Source organism: Pan troglodytes, chromosome 4 (assembly GCF_028858775.2).
Source record: "Pan troglodytes isolate AG18354 chromosome 4, NHGRI_mPanTro3-v2.0_pri, whole genome shotgun sequence".
Lineage (NCBI taxonomy): Eukaryota > Metazoa > Chordata > Mammalia > Primates > Hominidae > Pan > Pan troglodytes.
In genome coordinates this window covers 152,449,983-152,466,089 of record NC_072402.2, presented here as the reverse complement: position 1 = coordinate 152,466,089, position 16,107 = coordinate 152,449,983, and the positions used below count along the sequence as shown (strand labels likewise).

Below are 16,107 nucleotides of genomic sequence, written 5' to 3'. Positions count from 1 at the left end.
TAACTACTGTGAAGCCTTCAGCAAATTAGTGAACCTCTACGAGCACCTGTTTTCTCATCCGTAAAATGAGGATTGTCGCTGTAGCTAGATCCCACAGGGTTACTGTGAAAATGAATGGTGACAGTGAATAGGAGTGTGTGGTAGCTTGAAAGTTCAATAATCATGAGATTAGCAGAGGGTCTCCAGGAACTCCGGCCTGGGTTCCTGGGGCATCTGTCCTCACCAAGGCAAGCTACCCATGAGGCAGATTTTAGGACACCTGGCCAAGCCCAAGGACATGATAAAGGCTATTACTCACTGATAAGCACTGCACTTGACAGCACAGGATCCAATCCTTTTTTTTTTTTTTCCTTTTGAGACACAGTCTCGCTCTGTTGCCCAGGCTGGAGGGCAGTGGCGCGATCTTGGCTCACAGCAACCTCCACCTCCTGCGCTCAAGCGACTCTCTCACCTCAGCCTCCCGAGTAGCTGGGATTACGGGCGCCTGCTGCCACGCCTGGCTAATTTTTGTATTTTTGTAGAGACGGGGTTTCACCACATTGGGCAGGCTGGTCTTGAACTCCTCACCTCAGGTGATCCACCTGCCTCGGCCTCCCAAAGCGCTGGGATTACAGGCATGAGCCACCGTGCCCGGCCAGGATCCGATCCCTTTATAAAAGTTGTGAGAAATGAAGTTCTAGCCAGGAGAAACTAGAGAGTGGGACTAAAATCAGAACTCCAGTCTGGATTCCCAGACTGCGCTCCAGCAGCTTGCTCTGACTCTGCCCTAAGGATCTTACCTGAAATCAAAAACCCACAGCAGTTTCTGACAAGAAGTCAGGAAGAAAAAACCGTGACATACAGACTCAGGGTCAAGATCAGTCCCAACCTCCTGGACTGACCTCCCAACCATGCCCTTGCCTGTGTCTCAGGCTATTCTCTCATACCCTCATTCCACCTCTACCCTGGGGCAGGGAGAGTGCCAGGGACGGGCAGGGAGGGAGCCAGGGACAGGCCGGGAGAGGTAGCCTAGGCAGGGAAGCACCTGTCCTCAGCCTGGCTTTGGAGCCAAGAGATCCAAAACCAGGGGGAAAATGCCTGCCTAAACTACCCTTCTGATCAGGGGATAGTGCAACTAATTCAGCTTCTAGACAGTGTGAGAAGTGAGGAGGAAATACGAAATAGCAATCAGAAAGCTTCCTCTTTAAGTGGTCTAGTCTCAGGACAAAACAGCTAGTTAAAAAAAAAAAATTAGGCCCAAGTCACTATGCCATCATCCCCCTCCTCTCCATCTTTTTCCTGGACTACTACAGAAGTAGTCTCCTAAGGAGTCTGCTTGCTTCCACCTTGCCTCCTCCCCCTACCTCCTCCGTCCATTTTCCACAGAACTGGGTAATCCTAAAGCAGAAATCAGGTGATATCACCTCTTCCAATGCTTTCAGAACAGGATCCAGACTCCCTAAGCTGGCCTCCAAAGGCCTCCTGTTTCTGATTCTTTATGTCTCTCTCCCCTCATTCATACAGGCTTTGTCTCTGCTCCTTGGAGAACTCTAAACTCATTACCACCTGGTACTTGTTATTCCTCCAGGTTAGAAGGTTCACCACCAGCCTCCTTATCAATCCTATCTTGGCTCACCATGAGAGGCACTCCCCAACACTTTGACTGAAGCTGCCCCCAGCTACTGCCACAAGGCCTCTAGCCAGCCACATCTTTCTCCTTTATACTCTGAGACTGATCACGCACGGTGTTTGTGCTTAACAGAGCCTTAGAGATTGAGATCCAAGATGCTATATCCATTTCGCAGATGAGGGGAGGGAAGCAAAGTCTCACTGGGGCCTAACATAACTCAGTTTCACCTGGCAAGCCCATCCCTTAACTCTCAGAGAGCTTTCTATTGCTGCTCCAGGGCCTCTGGCCACAAAGCTAGGTGAGTCCTATCTCTCCATCACACTCACTCCCCCTACCTCACCTCTACTGAGTGCAACTCCTACCCTAAGGCCTTAAAGTCGTCCCCACGTCCCCCACCGCCTCCTCTCATTCTTCTCCCATGAGGATGTTCCTCTGTGAGCTAGGCAGTCTGCTGTCCTTTCTCGTTTTTATGATGAAATACACAAAGTCTGGGCCCATAGACCTCATGTTGGAAGGAAGCCTGGATAAAAGACGGCAAACTCAAGGGCCTACAAGAGCCAAGCTGTGGCACTCTTCACCTAAAGGGAGGCTGGGCCCTGCCATCAGACAGCAGTCATGAGAGGTCCAGAGCGGCTAGGTCTTCTCATTTTTTCCCCTATAACAGCTTTATTCACATAATTTACATACCATGCAACCCATCCATTTAAAGTACACAATTTGGCCAGGGGCAGTGGCTCATACCTTTAACTCCTGCACTTTGAGAGGCCGAGGTGGGCGAATCACCTGAGGTCAGGAGTTCAAGACCAGCCTGGCCAACGTGGCAAAACCCAGTCTCTACTAAAAATACAAAAAATTAGCCAGGCGTGATAGGCACCTGTAATTCCACTACTTGGGAGGCTGACACAGGAGAACTGCTTGAACTCAGCAGGCGGAGGTTGCAGTGAGCTGAGATCACGCAAAAAAATAAAGTAAAATACAGCCGGGCAAGGTGGTTCATGCCTGTAATCACAGCACTTTGGGAGGCCAAGGCGGGTGGATCACGAAGTCAGAAGTTCAAGACCAGCCTGGCCAACATAGTGAAACCCCATCTCTACTAAAAATACAAAAATTAGCCGGGCATGGTGGCGCGTGCCTGTAGTCCCAGCTACTCAGGAGGCTGAGGCAGGAGAATCACTTGAACCCAGGAGGTAGAGGTTGCAGTGAGCCGAGATCGCGCCACTGCACTCCAGCTTGGGCAACAGAGTGAGACTTCGTCTCAAAAAAAAAAAATAAATAAATAAAAATAAATAAATAAAAAATAGGGTACATAATTCAGTGGTTGCCGATTGACTCTGATTTTTTTTTAAAGCTAGAATTCCCTAGGTTTCCAGATAATTTTCTTGATTTTTAAATACAGATGATTACTTTAAAGTGTTTTTACATGCAAGTCAATCAAAACTTGTCAGTGGGCTGGACTGACAGGTGACTTCTGCCTTTCAGAATATAAGCCCCACCATGGCCGCAATGTGTCTTGTTTACAACTCTGAATCTCAGGGCCTGACACCTAACAGATACAGTATTCACAATTTTCTGAATGAATGAATCTGAAAAGTATTTTGCCAACTTGTAGCTGCAGAACCCTACAACAAATCATGCTCTAAACTACTGTCCCAAATATTACCATGTCAAGGAACTCAGTATCTCCTGTGACAACTGAATCCATTTAGGGGCACTGTTAAAAGTTACTACTTGACTATAGGCAAAACCTACTAACCCTTCATCTCTCACCTGCCATCAGAGCTTTAGGCCAAGTGGAAAAGATCTATCAAAATTCTGTATTTCAAGACAAGCAGCATTTCCCACTGCACCCCCAAGCTTTGATTCCCTGGGCAAAATAACCCTAGTTCTTCAACCATTCCTTCTTCATAGAAGGATGCATGCAGCCCAGTGAGCCAATTCTTCTAGGTGTTCCTGATTTCCTGTCTCCCACATTTCCTAGAAGCAGCATCCAGCCTCCCATACCCAACCTTGCACTCACCATTTCCAAACCCCACCCCTACACTGTGCTCCAAAACCAGGCTATTCCATCCATGTAATTGGTGTCTCTTCCTCCTACCACTGTTAATATACACGCAGAACAGGAAATACATATACAGAACAGAAAAATCAGAGAGAGCTCTGCTTCTTCAAACAACCTCAAAGCTGCAGAAAGCCATGAAAGAGAGTGGGAGAGTTTTACTGCAAAACGCCTGAGCTCATCTCTGACATTATAACACTAGGGCATTCTCAAGCACCACAATTTGAGCTTCTCACTGTCAAGATTATGGTCCCCAGTGAGTCCTTAAATTCCACTTCAATATGGAGCTGCTTGAGCCAGCCTAGGGCAAGGTCAGAAAAACTGGCTCTGAGAGTTCACGTAGGCTACCTTCCTGTGTATACTCAGGACCAAACTGCAGCAATCAAGGGGAAGAGGACCCAGGACAATAGAGGAAGGCCATCTATAGCACCTGACTTCTGTTAAGCAAATTGAAGACCTGGGCCAAAGTCAGGGCCTCAAAAGAAGAACATTCAACATTCTTACCATTACCACGTATTACTATGTGCCAGGCTCCAGTTGAGTATTTTTATATATTCACCTAGCTCACATTCATCAATGATCCTAGTACGTGGGCACTCCAGCTATAGCCCCGTTTACTGAAGCCCAGAAGTTACCAACCTATCCAAGGGCACTCAGTGGGTAAATGGCTACGCTAACTGTGACTGACTGTCCCAAGTTCATGCTCAACTACCCCATTTTACTTCTTCCTCCAGAGGGAGAGTTGAAACAGAACTGTAGTGGGAGCAGGTTCAAGTCTCAGCCTCGTTTTGAATTGACTGGAATCCTGAACAACTCCTATTTCCTTTCTGGGCTTGAAGTTCCTAACCTGTAAATGAGAGGTTTAGATTGAATGACCTCTGAGGCCCTTCCAGTTCCAAATATTCCCTCTTCTCTGAAAGGAGGAAGGGAAAACCAAGGCCCTGAGGGCACAGCAATGGAGACAGTGCTGACAACTAGGAAACTGGGCTGGGTAAGCCTAACTATAGCCCAATGTTCTCAAGAACTCAGGGTAGCAGCCTATCTGTAGGCAAATGCAAACCCACTGTTCTCAGCATAGCTGTAAAACCAGCTGATGGTTAGAAGCCTAGCCATGTGGACCACCCCAGGAGAAGGGGGCCGACTGCCACCTGGAAGCCTGCCCCACTGCCCCTTCTACAACTTTCAGGGCCTCTTGTTCTTCCCACCCAGCCAGCTGCAGCAGGGGCAAGCGGGCAAGCAGGCAAGCATGAGCTCAACCAGTTCATCAGCAACTGTGCTTCTTCCAGCAAATGAGATGCATTCTGGATAATGTAGCCTTCTGAAGGGTCTGATATATCCCATAAACCTCGGCCACTCTCTACCCCTAAGTGATGACAGTTAATAATTGCCCAAGATCCACATTTCAGGAATGACTTGGAAATTTGCTCCATTTTGTAATCTGGGAACCTTGCCCTAAAGGATCAAATGGGAAACCCCAAATCACCTATTCTTAACCCAAGACGTTCTGCCATGTGGCCAGAGTCATCTTTCAAAAGGAAAAATCTGACCATGCTACTCCCCTCACATACAATCTTCGATGTCTCTCCACTCCTTCCAGCTAAAATCAGAATTCAGCACAGATTACAAGGCAGGACTGCTTACCTTACTTTCTAATCATCCATACTAAAACCACAAGGAACTCAGTTCCCTGAACACCAGGGCCTTTCCTCAACCAAAACTGAGTTCTCTTTCCAGGCTTCTTCTCAGGTGACTGCTACTCATCCTTCCCATTTCTAGAAGACTTCTCTGACCTATACTGAATTGGGTGTCCCTGCTACACTGCCAAAGAATTCCATACTTTGGGATTCCCTACACAACATATTCCATACTGAATTTTGAGTGCATGTGTTTCTTGCAGAGACTTTTTATTATGCACTGCAGTATCCCCTATGTCCGACACACGGTAAGCACTCAAAATGCAATGAATGAATGCCATTAAAAATATGCAATTCATTCATTCTTTCACTAAATGTTCACCAAGCTGCCTATTACATTGTGCCAGGCACTGCTGCAGGTACTGGGAATACAAACGTAATCAGGTATCGAAGTCCCTGACCCAGTGGTGATAAGAGCTAAGAAGAAAAATAGCCAGGTGCCGTGGCTCATGCTTGTAATCCTGGCACTTTGGGAAACCGAGGTGGGAGGACTGCTTGAGCCTAGGAGTTTAAGACCAGCCTGGGCAACACGGTGAGACCCCATTCCTACAAAAAATTAAAAAACTGGCCAGGCATGGTGACGTGTGCCTGTAGTCTCAGCTACTACTCTGGAGGCTGAGGTGGGAGGATCGCTTGAGCCTGGGAGGTTGAGTCTGCAGTGAGCCGTAATTGCACTGCTGCACTGCAGGCTGGATGACAGACTCAGACCCTGCCTTGGGGCGGCGGGGGGCGGGGGGGAGAACTAAGAAGAAAAATGAAGCAGAGTAAGAGGGATGGAGAGAGGGAATCCAAGGTCAGGACTTGCTAGTCTATACAGGGTGGTCTGGGAAGGCATTTCCACCACAGTGATCTGCGGGAAGAGCACTACAGAACATAAGACCTGAAGCAAAGAGTACATGACATGTTTCAGGAAGTGAGGACTGATGCTGGAAGGGAATGAGTGAAGTAGGGGCAAGTGATGAAAGATGAGGTCAGAGGTTAGGTGGACAGAGACCAGATCAAGTGCAGTCTTAGAGAACACTCTAAGGACTCTGGATTTTACTCTGCGAAGAAGTTACCAGAGGGCTTTAAGTAGGAGTGATAGGAGACCAGTTAAGAGGCTGCTGCAAAAATCTACATGAGAAATCATGATGTATGGTCCAGGCCAGCAAGAGATGAGGCGGTAAAAGCATTTAGATCTGGACATAGGTTTTTTTTGTTGTTTCTTTGTGTGTGTGTGTGTGATGGAGTCTTGCTCTGTTGCCCAGGCTGGAGAGCAGTGGCATGATCTCGGCTCACTGCAACCTCTGCCTCCCAGGTTCAAGCGATTCTTGTGCCTCAGCTTCCCAAGTAGCTGGGATTACAGGCGTGCACGACGACGCCCAGCTACTTTTTGTATTTTTAGTAGAGACTGGGTTTCACCATGTTGGCTAGGCTGGTCTCAAACTCCTGACTTCAACTGACCCTCCCTCCTCGGCCTCCCAAAGTGCTGGGATTACAGGTGTGAGCCACTACGCCCAGCCAGTTTTGTTTTGTTTTGTTTTTTTTTTTGAGACATGGTCTCACTGCATTGCCTAGGCTGGAGTGCAGTGGCTCACAGCTCAATATAGCCTCAACCTCCTGGGCTCAAGCAATCCTCCCACCTCAGCCTCCAGAGTAGCTCAGACCACAGGAATGCACCACCACACCCAGTTAATTTTTTTTTAAAGAGATGGGGTCTCTCACTATGTTGCCCAGGCTGGTCTTGAACTCCTGGGCTCAAGTGATCCTCCCAAAGTGCTGGGATGACTGGTATAAGCCCCCACACCCAACCTGGATGCAGCTTTTTTTTTTTTTTTTTTGAGATGAAGTCTTGCTCTGTCACCCAGGCTGGAGTGCAATGGTGCAATCTCAGCTCACTGCAACCTCTGCCTCCCAGGTTCAAGCGATTCTCCTGCCTCAGCCTCCCAAGTAGCTGGGGATTACAGGTGCATGCCACCACGCCCAGCTAATTTTTGTATGTTTAGTAGAGGCAGGGTTTCACTGTGTTGGCCAGGCTGGTCTTGAACTCCTGACCTCAGGTGATCCACCTGCCTCGGCCTCCCAAAGTGCTGGGATTACAGGTGTGAGCCACCGCACCCAGGCAGCTTTTTCTTTTTGAGACAGTCTTGCTCTGTTGTCCAGGCTGGAGTGCAGTGACACACTCATCTTTCACTGCAGCCTTTACCTCCCAAGGCTCAAGTGATCCTCCCACCTCAGCCTCCCCAGGAGCTGGGATTACAGGCACGCACCACCATGCTCGACTAATTTTTGTACTTTTTTTTTTTTTTGTAAGAGATGGGGTATCCCTATGTTACCCAGGCTGGTCTCAAACTTCCAGGCTCAAGCAATCTGCCCACCTTGGCCTCCCACCCAAAGTGCTGGGGTTACAGGCATGAGGCACTGTGCCCGGCCAGGACACAGTGTTTAATTGTCAAAGGATGTACTAGTACATTACATGTGGGGTCACAAAAAGACATTTACTTTTTAGAGACAGGGTCTCACTCTGTCGCCCAGGCTGGAGTACTGTGGCACAATCACAGCTCACTTGCAGCCTTGAACTCCTGGGCTCACATGATCCTACCATCTCGGTCTCCCAAAGTGCTGGGATTACAGGTGTGAGCCACTGCAACCAGCCAGGAAAAAAAACAGAGGTGGCAAGGATGATCTTAAGGTCTTTAGTCTGAGCAATTAGAAGGACAGAGTTGCTAAACGTCTCCTGAGTCTCAATTTCCTCATCTGTGAAGTGGGAATAAAAAGAGCATCTGCTGGGCCAGGCACGGTGGCTAACACCTGTAATCCCAGCACTTTGGGAGGCCGAAGTGGGCAGATCACCTGAGGTCAGGAGTTCGGGACCAACCCGACCAACATGAAGAAACCCCATCGCTAGTAAAAATACAAAAAATTAGCCAGGCGTGGTGGCACATGGCTGTAATCCCAGCTACTTGGGAGGCTGAGGCAGGAGAATTGCTTGAACCCAGGAGGCATAGGTTGCGGTGAGCTGAGATCGCACACTGCACTCCAGCCTGGGCAATGAGAGAAACTCTTTCTCAAAAAAAGAAAAAAAAAAAAAAAAAGCATCTGCTCAGCAGATCACTTGGGCTAGAACAGGTGAGACACTCAGTAAACGCAGTAAATGGTGACTATTGCACTACTATTACTAATCTCTGAATTATCAAGAGCCTAAATAAATTAGTTTAAGTGAAAAGCAGAGCAAAAACCATACAGAGCCCTATCTCTATCAGATCATTTATCTAGATGGCTCCTGGCTACTATGGGACTTAATTTCCTCTGAGAAGCTTGCAACTCCATTCTAAGGCAAAGAAAAAGGCAACTTTGAGTGGCTGGAATGTATGTCTTGAGAGTAAGGTGGTTACCACTAGTTTGGAGAGTAATTACAAAGTGGCCTGTAAACAAGGCCTGTCATGGAGGAATCATCTAGGTTTACTAACAGCACATCAAACTGAGATGGAGAAGTCCCATGCCATATATGACAGATCTACCAAGCTGGCTTTACAAAATTCATCTATGAAGACCCACAATCCTCCCCTCCCCACACCTAGGGCTTTGCCAGTCTAAAGGTTCAGCCAAGAAAAAAAAGGTGCCACACTAGGACTGTCCTTGATTCTGGGAAAATCCTTCAGGAAGACATCCCAGGCTATTAGCCATGGGAAGTTGGCCACTTGCCCTTGGTAACTACCACAAATAGCCCTTGTTGAAAATTCAGCTAACTCCTGATTATCCACTCAGTTCAGGAAAGGCACAGATAAACCCTCAGAGTGAGTAATTACCAATATCTGGCTTTGGAATGCAATCTTCTGAAATAAAAAAAAAACTTACATCTTACCTCTGTGTAGGAGGTTTTTTTGTTTTTTTTTGTTTTGTTTTGAGATGGAGTCTTGCTCTTGTCACCCAGGCTGGAGTGCAGTGGCACGATCTCAGCTCACTGCAACCTCCGCCTCCCCTGTTCGAGCAATTCTCCTGCCTCAGCCTCCTGAGTAGCTGGGACTACAGGCACACGCCACCATGCCTGGCTAATTTTTTTGTATTTTTAGTAGAGACGAGGTTTCACTATGCTGGCCAGACTGGTCTTAAAACTCCTGACCTCATGATCCGCCCGCCTCGGCCTCCCAAAATGCTAGGACTACAGGTGTGAACCTCCGCGCCCAGCAGGACTTTTTCAATTCATGAACTGTACTGCCCCATACTCAACAGCAATTTGACCCTCTAAACAACCTCAGCACCGGGATTAGCCCCATTCTGTGAATAAGGAAAACAGGTTAGACAAACAATCTAAGGTCACAAAGTGAGAGCAGAGAGAAGTACCCTGCCCATGTTCTAATTTAAATCCCATCACCTTCTCCCTTCACATTGATGTGCTGTTTCCCATGTTTTCACCAGCGAGGTACCAAAACTTACTTCCTTTCTTGAATCCCAGGCAAGGTAAGGCCATCCTCTCTCCTGGCCACTCCCTTAGATCACTCTGGACCAGCCAGGGAGGTTTGTGAGTCTGGACTGAGGCACCTGCTGAACCTCCAGTGGCCCCAACACCCTAATTACTCCCTTTGAGCTGTCTTGGGTTTTGCAAACAGGGGCACTCCCATCTGCCAAGCTCTCCATCTTAAAGAGGTTTTTGTAGTTTCAGGCCGGCTGCTCCTCCTCCTCCTCCCACCCTGCCCACCTCCCAGAAAAGAGAATGGGTGCTCAGTAACAGCTATTAAGATTGCTTACTCCAGTTCAGGTCCCACTATAGACAGTGGGTGGGTCAGCAGAAAGACCCCGACCCTCAGGAGGTTGAGTTCAAGAAAGCTTGTGACTACCCTCTACCTCCCAAAGGGCCAAAAACCACTTCCTAAAAACCTTCCCCTACCTGGCAGGCACTCACTTCCGGGTTAGTATGAAACTCAAACTACCTGTGCAAAAGGAAAGGGGCCAGGCCAGCTGAAGGCTCCAGATGAAAGCTGCCTCCCACTCTCCCCTTCAAAGGGTGTCCTAATTGTGACCTTTCCTTAGAAGAAGAGAAAGTGATTCACACAATATTGCTTCTTGGCCTTTTGGCTAAGATCAAGTGCACAATAGGAAAAAGCCTTAAGTCTTATGTAATAGACTAACCTAACAGTTCTTAGGTGGGGGTGCACAATATATCCAGTTACACAGTTAAAAACAATCATAATACCATTATCACCCCTGACAAAATAAGATAATTTCTTAACTTAGTCAAATTTCCTCAGTTGTCATCAAAATGTCTTTGGACATTTGGTCAAGAATCAAGATCCACAACAATGCACGACCGATGTCTCAACCTTCTTCATCTGTAACAGTTCTTCCCTTTAAAAAATGCCATTTATTTATTGGAAATAGTGTGTCTTGTAGAATTTCTCACATTTAGAAACTGAATAACTGCCTACCTCATGGCTAATTAGTCTATTCCTGTAGCCCCATTTCCCTATAAACTGGCAGTTGGATCTATGGTTCTGTTAGATTTAGGTTCAGTTTTTATTTGGTGGAGGAAATTTTCAGGCCGTGCTGTGTGCTTTCAGACACTGCAAGGCACATAATGTCTGGTTGCTCCATTATACACCCCCAAGCCATCGACTTAGGCTCCTGAAGCCGGAATAGTTTCTCCAGCCTCCAGAGAGCTTGGATTCCTAATCACAACGCAAATACAAAGCTACACATATATAAAGCTCTACTTTGGTTTCTTTCTTTTGTGGGGAGGGAGTTTTAGAAAAAAATTTTTGATACTAGAAAACTTTTAAGACATTTAGACCTAGTCTAATACCCTGATTTTACAGACGAAGAAACAGGCACAGAGAAAGCAAAGCGTTTGCCGGTGTCCACATTGCTGGTCATGAGCAGGATCAGAAGTAGCTCCTAGGGCCGGGCGCGGTGGCTCACGCCTGTAATCCCAACCCAAAACTTTGGGAGGCCAAGGCAGGTGGATCACCTGAGGTCGGGAGTTTGAGACCAGCCTGACCAACATGGAGAAACCCCGTTCTACTAAAAATACAAAATTAGCCGGGCATGGTGGCACATGCCTGTAATCCCAGCTACTCTCAAGGCTGAGGCAGGAGAATCGCTTGAACACGGGAGGTGGAGGTTGCAGTGGGCCGAGATCACACCACTGCACTCCAATCTGGGCGACAGAGCCAGACTGTCTCCAAAAAAAAAAAAAAAAAACTTAGCCCAGCCTATCTTAAATGCACTCAGAACACTTATATTAGCCTACGGATGGCGATAGCATCTAACATAAAGCCTATTTTAAGCGTTTAATGTCTCATGTAATTAATTTATTGAATACTGTACTGAAAGTGAAAAACCATGGTTGTATGGGTACCTGAAGTACAGTTTCCAATAAATGTGTATCACTTTCCCAACAACATAAAGTCAAAAAATCATAAATTGAACCATCATAAGTTGGGGACTATCTGTACTCTCAAGTCTCACGGCACTACACGTGCACCAGCCACAGCAAACTTTCAGTCCAGTTAGGCTGGCTTTTCCTCATATCCCTGAGAGCACACGTGCAACTCCCCCCAAAGAAAATCTTTACAAAAGGCAAACTAAAAAGTTAAAACTTATTTTTTAAAAATTCATCTCACCACATTCCAAAGCAAAAAATAGCTAATTCTTAAGAGTCAGCAACCTTTAAATTATCCATCCCATGCCCTTCATGTCTGTGGATAAGCAAAAGTCAAGTTTTAAGGAGACAGATCCCATACATTTCACGGAGTACTTATATAACACAAGAAAAGGAAAGATCTGCATTCACCAACCCCATCATATTACAGGTAGAGAAAACCAGAGACCCAGGGAAAAGTCCCACCAAGACCCAGAGTAAGTAACAATGTCTACCTGCCAGGCACTGGGCTAAATACACTTATCCTAACAATGAATGCTGGTAATACCCCCATGAGGCAGGTGAATCATAAATACCTATTACACAAATTAAGAAGGTGAGGCATAGAATGGTTAAATAACTTGCCCAAGGAAGCACAGCTAACAAGTGGTACAGTGGCATTTGAACCCACTCAGTTTGACCCCAGAACATTCGCTATGTATCATCTCTTAACTTAGACGTCTTGGATCTTATACTTAAAAGGGGTATGGCTAGGATAAGGCAAAAATTTTAAACATTTAAAAATACTCTGGGGAGGGAGGGAGATCTAAAAAACCAAAATGCAAATCCCAAGACTTAAAACTACAAATGTAAGACTTGGACGCTTAAACCAGAATACAGAACCCCACAAGAAAGAAGAGATATCACGAAACATATTTTATTACTAGTTACTGCATGTGTCCCTTAAAGAACTAAAACACCAACATTTGAGCCAAAAGTAAGGCTAAAAATAGGCATTTACAGCAAGCTTTGGAAAGCTTTTAGTTTGCTTATGAGGTACTCATTTCTGTAGACTCCCAAAAACATGTGCATCACAGAACACAAAAATTCCCAAGACCACACAGCCACTCCACTAGTGTCACGTTTAAATTTGTCGAAGCTGTAAATAAAACCAGGGCTGGAAAAGCACTTCAGAGATCCACGTAGGCTCCAGAGAAAGGGTCACCATCTAGCCTTACCAGACTGACAACCCAATCATAGAATTCTCTCTCAAAATGCACACAAGCCCTAACAACAGGCTTAGAGAGAGAAGCTACTGGATTAACTTGAGTTAGGCTGTCAAAACCTATTCCAAAGGTTCTAAACCAACGAGTAGACACTCTCTTGCCTTAAGATTCCAAAAAACAGTAACAGAGCAAATCTACCCTTACTCAGAATTTTGCTCTGGGCACTTAAAGCAAGTCAGCTTCTACACTCAGAGGAAAAGGTGAGATGCCAGCCAAGCTGTCTTCTTCCCACGATCAATAACCCCAGTGACGCACACTATCAAGGGCTCCTGGACTTACACAAAATGCCAGCTCAGGCACCCAATACCACCTGATGTCACGGTTGATTTAAAACCCACAAGGTAGGTTCACCATTAGCCAAGCCAGGATGAGTAGCCCCATTTAAAAGGAGTGCTCTCTCCCGGGGATGATTATACCCTTTTGAGTTTAAAGAGGGGAGAAGGACCAAAGAGTGTTTTAAAGTTGTTTTCCCTCACTCTGTGGGTGGATAGGAGGGACTGAAAGAAAACGGAGGTTTCAGCACTGTCTTTTGCATAAAAGGGCTCTGGAAGGGAAAGGGGGGAAGGGGAGGAGGGGGGAAGGGGAGCAGGGGGGAAGGGGAGGGGGGGGAAGGGGAGGGGGGCGAAGGGGAGGAGGGGGGAAGGGGAGGAGGGGCGAAGGGGAGGAGGGGAGAAGGAAGAGAACACAGTATGAAGGACTGTTAGTAAACCCCAAATGTCCCCTCCTCCAAATGAAGCAACCTGAAAAGAAATAAAAATTGCAACATGCTGTTTTCAGGACTGGCTATTCTGGCTTCCCTAGGACTAGCAGTGCTTCTACTCCTTTGACGGTGAAGACATTAAGCTCCCCCTTTATTTTTGATGGTTTAAACCAGTTAGCCTCAACCAGCTACGGCAGGAGAGGAGTTTTTTAAAAGCACCAGGGCTACGACCAGAGGCCATCATTCCAACTACAAGACAATTTTAAAACCGACCCACCACAAACGGACCCAAAACCAAAGAATGGAGACCCGCCCTATACGCCGGCCGAGAGAGGAGAGTGGGCGCGCCCCCCCACCCAAGCCGACGATCTATTCTCGGCAAAGGCAATGCAAGAGCAGACTCCATATTCTGCACCGCCTCTCCCCCCACGCTGACACGGCTCTGCTGGGATTTCCTGCACCCCTTACCTCCCCCCGGAAAGGGGCACGGTCCAAAAGGACCAAAACGCGGAGGAGGGAGAGGGAGGACTCGCGGAGCGCCGGTCGGCAGTCACATGCCGCTCCCCGCGCGGGGAGGCACCACGTTGTCCCGGCTGCAGAGGAATGCTGGGAAGGGGGGACGCGCACACACCCGCGCCGCGCACACGCACACTCGGGCCGCGCCGCGGGCCCGCACCCGCCTGCCACCCCCAGCGCCGCGGCCCGCACCGAACGCCGAGGCCGAGCGGCCCGCGGGCCGCCGGCGCGGCGCATGGCGCCCAACTGTCACCCGCCAGCCCAGGCCGGCCACTCCCTCCCCCGCCGCCACACGCCCCTTAAGTCGCCGCAGGCCCCTCACCCGCCTCACATTTTCCGCCAACCTCCTAACTGGCTCCCCCAGCACACTCGCCATCGGGCTCCTTCTTAAGGCGGAAGGTGCCCGGGATCGGGGAGGGAAACCACCGAATTCGATGACACGATGGGTTTCTCCTCCCCACAACTGACCCCTCAACCCGTCTCCAAATGGCGATTCTAAAGCCCAATTTCATCTCCCCGAGAACAAAACTTGTTAACTTTTAATCCCCGCATCCGTGCGGCCAGCATGTACTCCGCGCCGGGCACTGGGTTGCCCGTGACATATGCTCATTAAACATTTACAACATGGGGACGCTCGCAACGCTACCAAAACGGGGAGCGCCGGGCGGGGTGGGAAGAGGGGCTTCCTGAGGAAGGTTCAAACCAGAAACCGTCTCTTACACCAGCATGCGGTGGGGATCGTTTCACTGAAACCAGCGCCCACCCTCTGCCGACGAGGTAGGCCCGGACCACACCGTTGCCCACTAACCGCTGCGGCCCAGGCGGTGGCCGTAGCCTCCCGGAGGCCGGGCCCTCGGGCAGGGGCAGGTCCCTGAGTGTACGGTGGGGGGGAGGGCGCGGCGACCAGGATCAACCAGGAGGCAATTTTAAAAAGTCCCGAGTCACCATGACCGGTAGCAGACCCCGGGGCCCTGGAGGTGCTGGGGGAGGGGACTCCCATGTCCCCGGAAGAGGCCCCCGGACCCAGGAGGGCAAGGAGGGAGACCCACCTGGGGGGGACTGTCCGTTCACGGTGGTCAGGACCGGCGGCAATGCGTTCTTAGTCCACGGGTTCACCTTGGGCGGGGGGGCTTCCACGAAGTCCCGGCGCCCCGCGCCCGCGGCTCCGGCAGCTCCTCCGCCAGCGCCTGGCTCGCCGCCGCCCTCCTCCCCGTCGCTGATGGCCGGGCCTTCGGCGCCGGGCAGCTGCAGCGGCCGCGGGCTCTCGCGCTCCTGCTGCCCGGTGCCCTCCTTGTGCGGCTTGGCGCAGGGCGGCCGGGGTCTCCGAGCGCCGCCGTCCGGCTCCCCCCCGCGGACGTCGTTTGGCCCGGGCTCGCCCTTGCCCTCGGGTGCCGGCGGCGGCTTCTTCCTCACCAGCCCCCCGTGCTCTTCGGCCTGCAAGAGCGTGGCGCCCCCAGGCAGCAGCGGCTCCACCTGAGTGGCCATCTGCGCGCCCGCCCCCCCGGAGAAGCCGGGCGCGCCCGAGGCTGCCTCCCCCGCCTCGAACTTGGCTAGCAGAGCGCCCGCGACGCCTTCCTCCGGGGCGCTGGGCCCCAGTCCCTGCAGAGAAGGGTCGGGGTTCACGCGAGGTGCGGCCCCCTCCCAGTTAGATGCAGCCGCCGTAAATCCGAGGCCCACTAGCGGGGCGGGGGGGGAGGAAGGCCCCCCACTCTGCAGTCCAGGCCTCCTAGGCGTGCGTCCCCCCCCGCCCGTTCCTCGCAAGACGCCCCCACCCCGAGCCCGGCAGGCTTCTAGTCCCGTCCCTCCCTCCCCCCCGCCCCCGGGGCGGCCCGGGCTTCCCGGCTCGGGGGCTGCAGCAATATGGACGGACGGGGGAGAGGCGCGGCGAGCCAAGCAGACCACGCGATCC

At 49.8% G+C, this 16,107-nt stretch overlaps 1 protein-coding gene across 11 annotated transcripts in view; it reads right to left on the bottom strand.

The window, feature by feature from the left end:
• LARP1 (La ribonucleoprotein 1, translational regulator) overlaps positions 1-16,107 on the bottom strand; it is a 134,777-nt gene that overhangs the window by 46,512 nt on the left and 72,158 nt on the right. For 2 of the 11 annotated variants that reach the window (XM_009450024.5, XM_009450026.5), the window contains exon 1: positions 15,248-15,817. The exons of 4 other annotated variants lie outside the window; for them this stretch is intronic. In XM_009450024.5, coding sequence (XP_009448299.1) covers positions 15,248-15,683 — 436 coding nt within the window. In that variant the 5' untranslated portion in view covers positions 15,684-15,817. Of the gene's footprint in view, positions 1-14,150; positions 14,274-15,247; positions 16,104-16,107 lie in introns of those variants that run through there. 5 more of the 11 variants (XM_009450023.5, XM_009450025.4, XM_016954102.4 and 2 more) reach the window with 5 other exon arrangements.